General features: G+C 49.9%; 1 protein-coding gene across 1 annotated transcript in view; it reads left to right on the top strand.

The window, feature by feature from the left end:
- Positions 1-250: 250 nt before the first annotated feature.
- The window catches only part of LOC311322155 (exostosin-1), a gene marked incomplete at both ends in the record, with an annotated part of 164,917 nt that continues 151,017 nt past the window's right edge, over positions 251-14,150 (top strand). The window contains one exon of the mRNA XM_084454192.1: positions 251-1,281. Within this exon, the coding sequence (XP_084310318.1) occupies positions 251-1,281 (1,031 nt within the window). The remainder of the gene's footprint in view (positions 1,282-14,150) is intronic.

Genomic DNA, 14,150 nt, shown 5'->3' with positions numbered 1-14,150 from the left:
AGGTGTCTGTCATTGAAAGGTAAATGGTTCTTGGAAAGCAGACTACGCGGTCTGATCTCTTGGCTGTCGATATGATACTGGCAAATCCATCAAACTTAATAATTTTTTAATTCTGTCCACACAGCGACTTCAATTCCCATCATGCCTAGTTGTGGATAAGGCTGCCCTCTGTGTGGGCTGAGTGTGGACCCCTCCCAGCCTCCATCCCCCCTGCCTCTCTTCCCGTCTCCCCCCAGCCCAACGCGCCCACATGCAGGCCAAGAAAAGGTACCTGCTGGTGTCTCTAGGGGCCTGTCTTCTCCTGTTAGCCTACCTGTGGGGACTGCAGATCGGGGAGTTCCAGCAGCAAGCGCAGCCCAGCCAGCAGCACCGCCACCAGCACCTCCGCGCCCCCCCCCAGCAGCAGCCCGTCTACCCCCCCGCCCAGCCCCACGGCCCCCCGGGCCCGCCCAGACCCCCCCGGCGGCGCTGGCCCGACCGGAGCGGGCCCCGTCCCCTGGAGAGCTACCTGGAGGGGGGCGAGCGAGGCGAGGACAGCCCCCTGCCCCGCCACCAGCACACCTCGCCGCGCGAGCGACGCGAGAGCCGCAACAACATCTACAAGAGCCGGCGCTGCCGCATGGAGACATGCTTCGACCGCAGCCGCTGCCAGGCCGGCTTCGGGGTGTACACCTACCCCGTGCCCAAGGGGGAGGCGGTCTCAGACAGCTACCGGAAGATCCTCGCCGCCATCCGCGAGTCGCGCTTCCACACGTCCGACCCCGCCCGGGCCTGCCTGTTCGTCCTGGGGCTGGACACCCTGGACCGGGACCTGCTGTCGGGTCAGTACGCGCAGAACCTGCGGGCGCGCATCCAGAGCCTGCCCACCTGGAACGACGGCCGGAACCACCTGATCTTCAACCTGTACTCCGGCACCTGGCCGGACTACACCGAGGACCTGGGTCTGGACCTGGGCCAGGCGATGCTGGCCAAGGCCTCGGTGGACATGGACAACTTCCGGCCGGGCTTCGACGTCTCCATCCCCCTGTTCTCCAAGGACCACCCGCTGCGGGGCGGGGTCAAGGGTCGCCTGGCGCTGACCCACGTCCCGCCGGACAGGAAGCGGCTGCTGGTGTTCAAGGGCAAGCGCTACCTGACGGGCATCGGCTCGGAGACGAGGAACGCGCTCTACCACATCCACAACGGCGAGGACGTCGTCCTGCTGACCACCTGCAAACACGGCAAGGACTGGGAGCGGCACAAGGACGCCAGGTGCGACCGAGACAACGAAGAGTACTCAAAGTAAGTCCCTCTTTTACATCCGCCTGCTGGCTAGGCTGAGGCACGTCGTGCGGTCTGCCCCCCCCCCCCCCGGAGAGACACACACACACCGGTGGCCCGTTGTGAAATCCTACCGTTTCTCATTCGCACTGCGTGCAGTGTTTCTGGCACGCAGGCTCGTCTCCGTCGATAATGCCGTGTTGCTGCTACTTATTTTCTGAGGAGAAACGTAATTATTTGCACGGGCCGTCTGTTGATTATTTGGTGGGATCTCCCCATCCTGCTGATAGAAGCAGGCCTAGTTTTAGGTGAGCTGGTGAGGAAAAGGCAACTGGCGCGTCGGGAGGGAGGGGGTGACAGGGGTGTGGACGGGTGGAGGTTTGCGTTGCTGCTGCTGCTGCTAGGCTTATCTGACTGCTGCAAAACCATAGAGGAAGTTGATCTGAACACCTGAGAAAAAGGGGAGGTGGGGGGGGGGGGCTACAAAAAAAACAGCGTTTTTCGCAGCTGGAGAGATGAGAAGAAGCAGTTCACCTTTGGCATGACAAAGCAGAGCTCTGTTTGAGAGCTCAGACAGCTGAGGCGTATGTGAAGTGGTGGAACGGCAAACTTTCACACCAAACTTTTACTTTCCTCCCTATGTTTTGTACTGGCAGCTGTTGCATATTGTGCCGCTCAGATGTATTTGCTTTGGTGTTCAGTGAACGTGAGATTGGATTTTTCGGTGTGTGTGTGTTTGTGAAATAAAGCGAGAGTGAGAGAGTGTATGTGTGTGTGTGTGTGTGTGTGTGTGTGTGTGTGTGTGTGTGTGTGTGTGTGTGTGTAGATTCCCTGGCATGGAAACCAAAGCGACTGTTACTCTTCTCAACATCACACACAGCTCTGGCAACAGTTAGTCTTAACTTTCACGTGTTCACTCCAAATGAAAGTCTCTGTAAGCCAGCAATCAGGTCCGGAACCATAAAAAAATGGCATGTCATTGGTGGCCATTCAGTAGTCTAGCGGTGCCAGACTTTCTAGTGATTCTGAACCCCACTCCCCCAGGCGGTTTGATTGAAGGGAGCCAGGGCGCCATCAAGAGGAAGAGCTTTAATCTCCACAGGAGATGCCTGTTGTTTGAGCTCTAAAACTCTCAAAGCGTTCACATGATAGTTCGGGCTGAGTTCCAAATGGCGCCGCCGAAACCCCGCTCCTTCCGACATCTGGTTTCAATCCGCTTCGCGGTCACGTGTCCCCTTCCCTGGCGGTCGGACGACGGAGGGCGACCGCGTCCCGCGAAGGTACGATCCGAGATGTGCCGATCGGACGGGGGGCGCGGACGGACCCCCACAGGACGCGCGTGGCGCACGGACGCCTCGTGAAATATGTCAAATACCGTCTCGGTGTCTCTCATAAAGCGGTCCCCCCGTGTCTGTGTTTTTGTTGTGGGACGAAGACCAGCCTTAGCATGCATTAATGGGAGGGTAGCCAATCTGTTTTACAATCTAGGTCAATACAGGCACAATGTATTTTGTCAGGCAGGAAAGCCTCCCATCGAAAGAGGCTCTGTAGGAAGAAGAGAGGCTCAGTGCCCCCGGGGCAGTCAATATCCTGGCCTTCTATTGAATAAAGCACGGATGGATGGGAGCAAAGACCACTCTGATCTACAGCACACACGTGCGCACGCACACACACACACATACACACACATACACACACACACACACACACACACACACACACACACGCACGGAGCAGCCAGAGACATAAGTGTGTTTAACTTTGACGCTGATAGCATCACCACCATTACCCCGGCGAGGTAAACAGAGAATAACGTGTGTCCGAGTTAAAGCCGGGTTCCCTGATAACGAAATCTCCCACCGCCCCCCCCACCGCCCCCCCATCAAACAGGCATTAAAGACCACCGCACCTCAGAGGAAAGTCTCCCGCACATCCAGTCTTCATTAGTGGCCGCGGTGGAGGGGAGGAGATGAAGGAGAACAGAGGGGGGGAGCGGAGAAGAGGAGTAGAGTGGGACCCCCCCCCCCTCTGTTCAGATCTATTGATAGGCTGTGTGTGAGAGCACACCACCACAGGGGGGCCTCCGACCTCTCTGTCCTCCAACAGGGTTTCATTATTGGGCATGTTGAACAGGGAGGCTCCTCTCAGCCTCTCCGTCTGTCTCAGTCTCTCTCTTCCTCTCTCTCTCTCTCTACCTCTACTTCTCATCTTCTGTCTCAGTCTCTCTTCCTCTCTACCTCTACTTCTCATCTTCTGTCTCAGTCTCTCTCTCTCTCTCTCTCTACTTCTCATCTTCTGTCTCAGTCTCTCTCTTCCCCTCTCTCCCTCTCTCTCACACTCTAATTCTCATCTTCTCTGTCTCAGTCTCTCTCTTCCTCTCTCTCTATCTCTCTACCTCTACTTCTCATCTTCTCTGTCTCTCTCTTCCTCTCTCTCTCTACCTCTACTTCTCATCTTCTGTCTCAGTCTCTCTCTTCCTCTCTCTCTCTACCTCTACTTATCTTCTGTCTCAGTCTCTCTCTTCCTCTCTCTCTCTACCTCTACTTATCTTCTGTCTCAGTCTCTCTCTTCCTCTCTCTCTCTCTCTCTCTACCTCTACTTATCTTGTCTCAGTCTCTCTCTTCCTCTCTCTCTCTCTCTCTCTTTCTCTACCTCTACTTATCTTCTGTCTCAGTCTCTCTCTTCCCCTCTCTCCCTTTCTCTCACACTCTACTTCTCATCTTCTCTGTCTCAGTCTCTCTCCTCTCTCTCTCTCTCTCTCTCTCACACTACTTCTCATCTGTCTCAGTCTCTCTCTCTCTCTCTCTCTCTCACACACTACTTCTCATCTGTGTCTCAGTCTCTCGTTCTTTCTCTCTCTCTATGTCTCATCTTCTCTGTCTCAGAGCCTCTACAGCCTCTCTCTCTCTTTTTCTCTTTCTGTCAATTAAATTCAGTTCAATTTGAATCAGCGTGCTTTATTGGCGTGCATGTTAAACAGTGTAGCCAAAGCGGCTCACAATAAAGGGACAACAGATGGAATTACGAATGCTGATATGACAGAGAGTACATTTTGATCATGAATCAAACAGTAATACAATTAATATAATCATGTAAGAGGAGATGTTTTATGTGTTCTAACTTCTATATGGACCACTCTCTCTCGTTCTCTCTCTCGATTGTTACATCATCTTTACTCCCTCTTCATCCTCTCAACCTTCCCTCCTCTGCAATACTCCACCCCTCCCTCCCTCCCTCCCTCCCTACCTCCGTATCTCCATCCATCCTCTCTCTCCTCATACACGCCCCAGCCAGGGTCTATGATGTGTAAACAGTCTCCTGTTTACAGCCCAGACAATCTAACAATAGTTTGACTTTGATCATGGATGACTCCATCAAGACTCGCTAATTGGCCGACAAATAGTCTCTCTCCAATTAGCGCAGGCTTTCATGTGTGCCGTTAACAAGAAGAGTAAACAGCTCACTGTGAAGAGCGAGTGTGTGTGAGTGTGTGCGCCTTTGCATCTAAAGGCAGGTGAGGGTGAGACTGTGGGCCTGATCTACTAAGATCCCAAATAAAGAGCGCAAAATTGTGTGTGCAGTCCTTCAGATTGCACGTGTAGCTGGAATGAGTTTTGCGGGTGATCTATAAAGGTAATTGCATGAATGGCAACAGGTGCAAAAGTGTGAAGAACACTATTTAAATGAGGGCTTTTGCGTGTTGTATCCCACAGTTGCACAATGGAAGAGGAGCGCAAACGCAGAAGTAAATTTGACGCGACCGAATTAGAGGTTTTGGTGGACGAGCTGGAGTCAAGAGGAAGGGATGGATACACGATATCACCTAAAAGGAACATGAAATATGAACTGAAATGCTTTGGTTCTGTTTGAGGGGCCAGGTTAACCGACTAAACATTAACCGAACCTAAAACGAAACACATCAGGAAAACATTGGTCTATATGAGACTGGATTCCCCCCTCCCTCGGCTCTCACACACACACACATTCATTTATCCCGACCGACACCTGGGGTAAAAAACCGAAGTTAAAAAGGCCTACCGTTGACTATGTGAAGCCTGACGAATAAAAAGTTTTGCAAAACGAAATAGTTAAGCCTACTGCAGCGCACAAACATAAAAAGAATAGGCCTACAATTATTCCCTTTAGCATGAGAGCTTGGCTCGGCGGTAACTTTATAGATCCACACGACACACTGGAAATAACCCAGATCTCCTGTGTGGGAAAATTATTAGGCTAATTTAAAATGAATAAATTAATACAAAATAAAGAGCACATAGTAAACTGTAATTGTATAGACTCTGGGGAAATCAGCTACCGCGTAAAAGCCTTGCTTGGTTTCGATCAGTGCGTCCTGGGTACGGGGAAACGTTATATACTGGCCAATCCTGCGCAACATGACATCCAGTACTTGGGAAAGCACAGGTGAGAAACTGTTTTGGGAAATCCCAGCACCGAGAGCTACTGTACGCTGGAATGAACCAGTTGCGAGAAAATGGAGAGTAGCCAGAAGTTTGGTTATTGCAGGTATGGCATGACTTCTTCTTGTGACTGGCTCCAAATCAGCCCTTAATTCATCTAATAGCTCCAGAATGGAATTGCTAGATAAGCGATATGTTTGGATTATCCTCTCCTCTGACATCCCCAACATTGTCACACGGATGGAGAACACCCGTTCTCGGCGTGCTCGCCTCCTTTGTCTTCGGCCGCCATGTGTGTGCGCGCGCAATTGCACGGAGCCAAATAGTAGGCCTACCTACCCTTCCAAGGTACTAAATTGCAAACGCAAACGGCACCACTCAATTTGCTTTCAGGCTTGATAAGTCACAGTGCGCGTGCTACAATTATGTATTTGCATTTTCTCCTCCCATATTTTGCACGCTAGGGGACGCACGCCCCTTATTACATGTTCATTTCGGCCAAACGTACTAATTGGATAGCGAGTGTTAATTTGCGGCGCAATCCCCCTTGCACACGTTCATAGATCACCTTGCATATTTCTTTGCGGGTACCAAGGCATTTGCACACGTTTTTATACGTGCAAACCTTTAGTAGATCAGGCCCTGTGTGTGCTAAAGTCTAACCAGGTGTTAGGGCTGTTCATGAAGCTGCTTGTCCAGTCGTGTTAATCGTTAACATTACTGTCTCTACGAAGAGTAACAGCCCCGCTCCTCAGCCCCTCCCCCTCCTCAGCTCCGCCCCCTCCTCAGCCCCTCCCACTCTTCAGCCCCTCCCACTCCTCAGCTCTGCCCCTACTCATCCCCTCCCACTCATCAGCTCCTCCCCCTCCTCAGCCCCTCCCACTCCTCAGCTCCGCCCCTCCTCATCCCCTCCCACTCATCAGCTCCTCCCCCTCCTCAGCCCCTCCCACTCCTCAGCTCCGCCCCTCCTCAGCCCCTCCCCCTCCTCAGCTCCGCCCCTCCTCAGCCCCTCCCACTCCTCAGCCCCTCTCCCTCCTCAGCTCCTCCCCCTCCTCAGCTCCTCCCACTCATCAGCTCTGCCCCTACTCAGCCCCTCCCACTCCTCAGCTCCTCCCCCTCCTCAGCCCCTCCCACTCCTCAGCTCCGCCCATCCCCAGCTCCTCCCACTCCTCAGCTCCGCCCCCTCCTCAGCTACGCCCCCTCCCCAGTAGTGTTGTCATGATACAAATTTTTTTACTTCGATACCAATACCAATTTAGTGTCTCGATACTGAAATGATACTTGAAACTGAAACGATACTGATTTGATACTCGATGCTAGGGGTGTAACAATACCAAAAAATCACGGTTCAGTATATACCTCAGGTTTGAAGTCATATTATGAACTTGTGTAAACATCAACAGTCACTTGCCTCTTGTGCTGGAAACGAGGTTTCTACTCTAGGCTACTCATTGTTCAGTAGTGATGAGACATCAATAGCTAATTTCAAATGGCACTAAATGTGAATAGCATTGCTGCAAGGGGGAAAAAACGATATGGAATAGTCTCTCTCTTCAGCCCCTCCTCCTGTTCTGCTCCTCTCCCTCCTCAGCCCCTCCCCCCCTCAGCTCCTCCCACTCCTCAGCTCCGACCACAGAGGAAGGTTTTCTATCCAATCAAGGTTTTTTATCAGCTCAATTTGTATAACCATTTCCACTGTAATGTTTTTTTCCTAGAGGGGACGAAATATTGCTGATGAACATACCGTAGGTAATAAACCAAAACCCTGAATAAACAAAATGAGAAATGGTTCTCGTAAAGAAATGTGCAGCTTCATAGACTTTTCATACCATGTCAGACCCCTCTGGCTGTGTTGGCCTGACTATAATTAAGAAGTGCTGGTTGTAAGAGCAGCTGCCATAATGTGACAGATGCCGTGTGACAATCACAGACCCGGGGCTTCCTGGTCCAGACTGTCACTGTAGAATCACAGACCTAGTCCAGACTGATCACACCTTGCATGGCAGCTGCCGCCATTGGTGTATGAACGTGTGTGTGAATGGGTGAATGTGAGGCCATTGTAGAGCGCTTTGGATAAAAGTGCAGTCCATTTACCACTTACCATTTACCATCACACACCCAGGCCTGCCTAGTGCAGACTAATAGTGTAGAACAGACCTAGTCCAGACTGGCACTGTAGAATCACAGACCTAGTCCAGACTGATATTATAGAATCACACATCCAGACCTGCCTAGTCCAGGCTGGTATTATAGAATCACACACCCAGACCTGCCTAGTCCAGACTGGGTCTGTAGAATCACACATCCAGACCTGCCTAGTCCAGACTGGGTCTGTAGAATCACACACCAGACCTGCCTAGTCCAGGCTGGTATTATAGAATCACACACCAGACCTGCCTAGTCCAGACTGGCACTGTAGAATCACACATCCAGACCTGCCTAGTCCAGACTGGGTCTGTAGAATCACACATCCAGACCTGCCTAGTCCAGACTGGGTCTGTAGAATCACACATCCAGACCTGCCTAGTCCAGACTGGGTCTGTAGAATCACACATCCAGACCTGCCTAGTCCAGACTGGCACTGTAGAATCACACATCCAGACCTGCCTAGTCCAGACTGGGTCTGTAGAATCACACATCCAGACCTGCCTAGTCCAGACTGGGTCTGTAGAATCACACATCCAGACCTCCCTAGTCCAGACTGGCACTGTAGAATCACACATCCAGACCTGCCTAGTCCAGACTGGGTCTGTAGAATCGAACATCCAGACCTGCCTAGTCCAGCCTGGGTCTGTAGAATCACACATCCAGACCTGCCTAGTCCAGACTGGGTCTGTAGAATCACACCTCCAGACCTGCCTAGTCCAGACTGGCACTGTAGAATCACAGACCTAGTCCAGACTGATATTATAGAATCACACATCCAGACCTGCCTAGTGCAGACTGGTTCTGTAGAATCACAGACCTAGTTCAGTCTGATCACACACCCAGCATACCTAATCCAGACTGGTACTGTAGAATTACACACACAGACCAGCCTAGTCCAGACTGATCCTGGTACTAGTATCAGAGAGTTTAGAGTTTCAATCTCAATTCGGGACGAGTCTCTTGTTTTTCAACCCCATAACTACTGAAACATACAATAGCATGATAAAACATGCCTGGCCTGCTTAAACACTTCTGTTTTGTAAGGTTTTATATTAATATCTATTTAGAATGTCTAATCCTAATCTCTGTCGTCCTCTGTCACTGAGAGAGTTGTACAGCAGAGGATGGGTGGGTAATTTGGCAGTGGGATTACAGAATAATCCAACATGAGACCGTTAGATACGAGACGGGTAGAGGACTCTGAGAGCAGGAACAAACCCCCGGCTGTTTTGAATGACTGTACTATATGTTGCATCCACATGTCTAGTTCTAGTCATCTCTCCTCTATCTCCAGCCCTTTTTTCTGTTCTACCTTTCTCCCCTCCTCCTCCTCTTCCTTCAGAGAATGGCAGGGCCAGGGAGGTGTGTGTGTGTGTGTGTGTGTGTGTGTGTGTGTGTGTGTGTGTGTGTGTGTGTGTGTGTGTGTGTGGCCGTGTCAGGGCAGTTTCAGCCCTCCGCGTACAGTAGTGCAGCATCGAAAGCTGATTATCTGTGGTCACGTTCTCACAGGGACACTGTGGTGAGAGAGGAAGAGAGAGGGAGGGAGAGGGAGAGAGAGGGAGAGGGAGAGAGAGAGAGAGGGAGAGACAGAGGGAGAGAGAGAGTGGGAGAGAGAGAGAGGGAGAGAGAGAGAGGGAGAGAGAAGTGATGGATGATGGTGAAGGTGACAGCTGTGTCTCTTTGGAGCGGACATCAGGTTGAAGCTGAGTACCTGTGGGAGTATGGAGAGGTTTTAGCAGGATTCACTCATTTTCAAACCTCTCTGTATTCGCCTTATTCACCTCAGCTGCCATATTGGTCAGTCTGATGTAATTAGGGGTGCGGATGTGGAAGTGCCCGTTGCCTTCAATGTTAAAAGTTCGCTGTAAAAACACCACTTCAAGAACCAAAATAGTTAAAATAACAGGCTGAATACACTATCGGGGTTACAAACTCATCATTACCAGACTCCCGACATTACCAGATTGTTTTTCACTGCCGTTGTTTTTCGCGTTTGGAAATACATGGAGGTGAATGAGCCATAGTGAGCCGTCAGCTGCATTCACCTCCATGTATTTCCAAACGTTTTTACAGCAAACTTTTAACATTGAAGTCAACGGGCACTTCCACATCCGCACCCCAGACTGAACAATATGGCTGCATATTGCTACGAATTAACCCTCTCTTTTTGAAATTTACACACACCCATTCTACCACATACCTGCTCACACACACACACACACACACACACACACACACACACACACACACACACACACACACACTTACACAAAAGTAATCTCTTTATGCCTCTCTCTCTCCCTTAGCACATACAGTACTTACACACAGGCACTTTTTTTTCATTGACATACATTCTACCATATATCTGCTTACACATACACACACACACACACACACACACACACACACACACACACACACACACACACACACACACACACACACACACACACACACAGTGACACACCCCCTGTGTGAGGATTGGTTGCCAGTGTACTGTCTGACAGAAGGTCATGTGAAGGTTGTGATCTGACCATCAGGGTTGTGTGTGACACCATGACGGCACGACACCCGTCAGTTCACTGGTGCATGCTGGGAGCTCAAAACGCCCGCGGCGAGGGCTACCTTTTTATAGGCCGGGTGAGGGACGGCAGGTGCTACCCTGAATGTAAATTGTGTGTGTGTGTGTGTGTGGTGTGTGTGTGTGTGTGTCGTGCATATGTCTGTGTGCATGCGTGCGTGGGCACCGCAGGCATGTGTGCGTGTGTTTCCGGCTGTGTGCACGACACGTGTGTGTGTGTGTGTTCCTGACAGTGATCTCCAGCACAGATAGCCCGAGGCTCGCTGTGTCAAAGGTGGTCCGGGCGGGGTGTGTTCCTGACCAGGGGACGAATGGCGCTGAAGTGTCCTCGTGCCGACCGGCTCTTCTTGTCCTTAAAGTCGCACTGAAATGAAAAAAGCATTCTGTCCCATTTTGGTTCACATAATTGGTCATAGTGTTCACCTATTCAACGATGTATGCCAAAAAAAAATACAAAATTCTACTTTTGTTGTAATCTTATATCAAAGTATATAATTTCTTACTTCCTGGAAAACGGTAGGTCACGTGCAATGACGACAACAGGTACCTTCGATTTTAGGCCAATAATCTCACGATATCCATCCGTCAATCAACGCTATCCTTCTATCGAATCTCTCTAAAGTTCTTAAAACTCGTCCCCTTGTCAATGTTCCAATCAAATTCCTCTAAACATATGTCCCACCCTCTTAGCTTGTTTGCGTCGGAAATACGTCAAACTACGGAAGTTAGATGATCTCAAATGTCCGTTTCAGTGCGACTTTAACAGCACCTATGCCAAAATCTGGCAACGTTTCAGACATCAAAGCCAGGTTCCATCTGTGAGGTAGCTGGCATTGACGCATTCTCCCTGTCGGACAATCCTCCACTCTCCGCTCCTTCGCTCTCCTCCTCCTCTCCCCTACTCTCCTATTCTCTATTCCCTCCTCTTTTCTCTCCTCCTCTCCTCTCCTCCAGGAGGAGACCAGCGGTACATACCAGTATATACAAGCTTCCCTTTACACCAAACAGGGTATTCACTGACGTGGCCTGTATTGATTTTTGCATTGCTTAGCACTTTGTGTGTGTGTGTGTGTGTGTGTGTGTGTGTGCGTGCATGCGCGTTCGTGTGTGTGCATATGTGTGCGTGTGTGTGTGCAATAGGGTCTTAGAGAGGGTATCACTGCCACTGACCCTATTTATTAGATCCATTAGGAATGGAAGTTATGTCTCTTGTTTATTTCTGTGTGTGTGTTTGAATGTTTGTGTGGATGTGTGTGTGTGTCTGTATGTGTTTCTGTGTGTGTGTGTGTGTGTGTGTGTGTGTGTCTCTCTCTCTCTCTACCCGTGTCTCTCAGTGGTGGGAGTGGGGCACTCTGTTAAAATGTTTTTGGTAGTGCCAATGCCAGCTCTGTCTGCGTGCCAGAGTGCCAATCTTCCGGGGGGGGGGGGGGGGGGGCATCATAATTATCTACCTGGGAGACGGGGGGGGGGGGGGGGGTTGAAGTTGGGACAGGTGGAGATTTTTCTATGAAAACGTGTTCTCTCGTGGCTCTGCTTGTTGCTTTGTCAGTTAATGTGTCTGTATGGAGGGCTGTACTGTTACTGCTCTGGTCTGATCAGCAGTGGTGCTGCTCCTCACACAGACATACGCGCGCACACACACACGCTCACTCTGCCGGTGTGTTTAATGGACCCAGCTGTTGTTTAGCAGGCCTCTGGCGCTGAGCTACACATCTCTGTCACTCTGCTGCTCTCCTTCTCCACTTCTCTCCCTCTCTCTCTGTTTCTCTCTCTCCCTCTCTATTTCTCCCCCTCTCTCTCTATTTCTCTCTCTCCCTCTTTCTCTACCTTTCTGTTACTCTACATCACTAACCTATGGCTCAACCTACTCTATCTAAGGCCTAGTGTAGTGGTATAATCTGCTAACTGTTAGCCCGTACACTAGGGCTGTAGGATTGTATCGATACAACGATGCATCGCGGTACGTAGTCTCGCGATACTGTATCGATCTTTCAGCCCGGAGTATCGATACAGCCGGGCGCTGTAAAATTGTAAAAAAAAAAAAAAGATTACAATTTTTAAATCCAGTTTAAAAAGCATATTCTACAATATTAAGTTAAAAAAGCATACATATAAATAATTTTGAAAAACCATAAATACTACAATGTTGACAGTTTAAAAAGCATGGATATCAAATGTAAAATATTTATTAGCTAGCTCTCTGTCCATTTATTGAGTTTGAGTTATCTATATAGTGCATTTGAGCCATTCAGTTTTCAGTCTTGAACACTTAAAATCTTTCAGTAAATGATGTGTGTATCGCAATACGTATCGTATCGTATCGTATTGTATCGTGACCTCTGTATCGTGATACGTATCGAATCGTGACCTGTGTATCGTGATGCGTATGGTATCGCGAAATCCAAGATGATATACAGCCCTACCGTACACTAGTAGGCCATGGAAGTGGAAACCTACCTGTCTCCTGTCGTGTGTGCAGCTAACCCTGGCTAGGGGACCGTGGTTGGAGGCGCTCACCGGAGGACCGTTGCGACGGTCCCTGCAGGAATCTGAGGCGCGGTTCCTCGTAGGCGTCTGGGCTGGCTCCCTATCTGTGTATCTCAGTTTAGTCCGTTCAGGTTAAAAACAGGTGTACAATGGTTCAACAAGAGTTTGGGAAAGGTCCATAGACAATCTTCTGTATCCAGAGGTCTCTAGTTGCTTTCTTCAGCGTTCACCACAATGTGTCCTCAAGCTGTTCCTCCAGCTGGACTCAATGATCTCTAGATCAGCTCCTAGCCACGCCCCTTCATATATCGTGTGACCTAGCTCCTCCCCGAGACCACTCCACACATGCATACCTAACTAATCTTACAGTAAACAATATCACTACATTGTCCTAGCTAACCTATCTAACCAGTGGCAGATACAGAAAGTGGCTGATGGGTTGGCTTGGGAAATTCTGGCCTGAGTGAAACTCCTCACCGCATTGCAGATGAATGGATGGAACACAATCGGGCCCGAGATAATAACAAATGTTGCGTAACCCTCGTTAGTGCACCGACAGGAATACAACCACAACTAAATAGCCAATATAGTGGCCTTCTCCCAACTCCCTCGCTCATCAGAAACAGCCTAATCATAATGGCGGGCTGCAGTCATACAACACAAATTACTAATAGCTAGTAGCCTGTGACAATTCAGAACTCCCTCGCTCACAGAGGCAGCCTGCAATCAAATCTTTCATCACACAATCATTTGTCACGCAGTGATAGGGGGCGCATCACACGGTGTAGGTGGCGAAACACAAACACCATCCACCAATGAAACTTCTCTCCTGCTCTTAACCCATCCTGACATCCATTCGAGGTCAGCCTGCAATCAAATCTTTCATCACACAATCATTTGTCACGCAGTGATAGGGGGCGCATCACACAGTGTAGGTGGCGAAACACAAACACCATCCACCAATGAAACTTCTCTCCTGCTCTTAACCCATCCTGACATCCATCCCAGGTCGCCAGGGATGGACAGCATTAGCGATCTGCGTATTGGGTTCTTTATAGGTGAAACCCTTGCGAACCGGAAAACTCCACACAGAAAGACCCAGATACCTTCTTACTGTGAGGTGACAATACTAGGTACCATACGTGAGCGATTTTGGGGTTCAGTGTCTTGTTCTAGGACACTTTGGTAAACTCCAGAAGCCGGGATTGAACCGGTGACGTTGCAATCCCCAGCCAGCTGCTCTACCTCCTGAGCTA

The sequence above is a fragment of the Borostomias antarcticus genome (genome assembly GCF_949987555.1).
Source record: "Borostomias antarcticus genome assembly, chromosome: 19".
In the NCBI taxonomy this organism is placed as follows: Eukaryota; Metazoa; Chordata; class Actinopteri; order Stomiiformes; family Stomiidae; genus Borostomias; species Borostomias antarcticus.
Note: the sequence above shows the minus strand (reverse complement) of the source record. Positions and strands in the feature narration are given on the sequence as shown.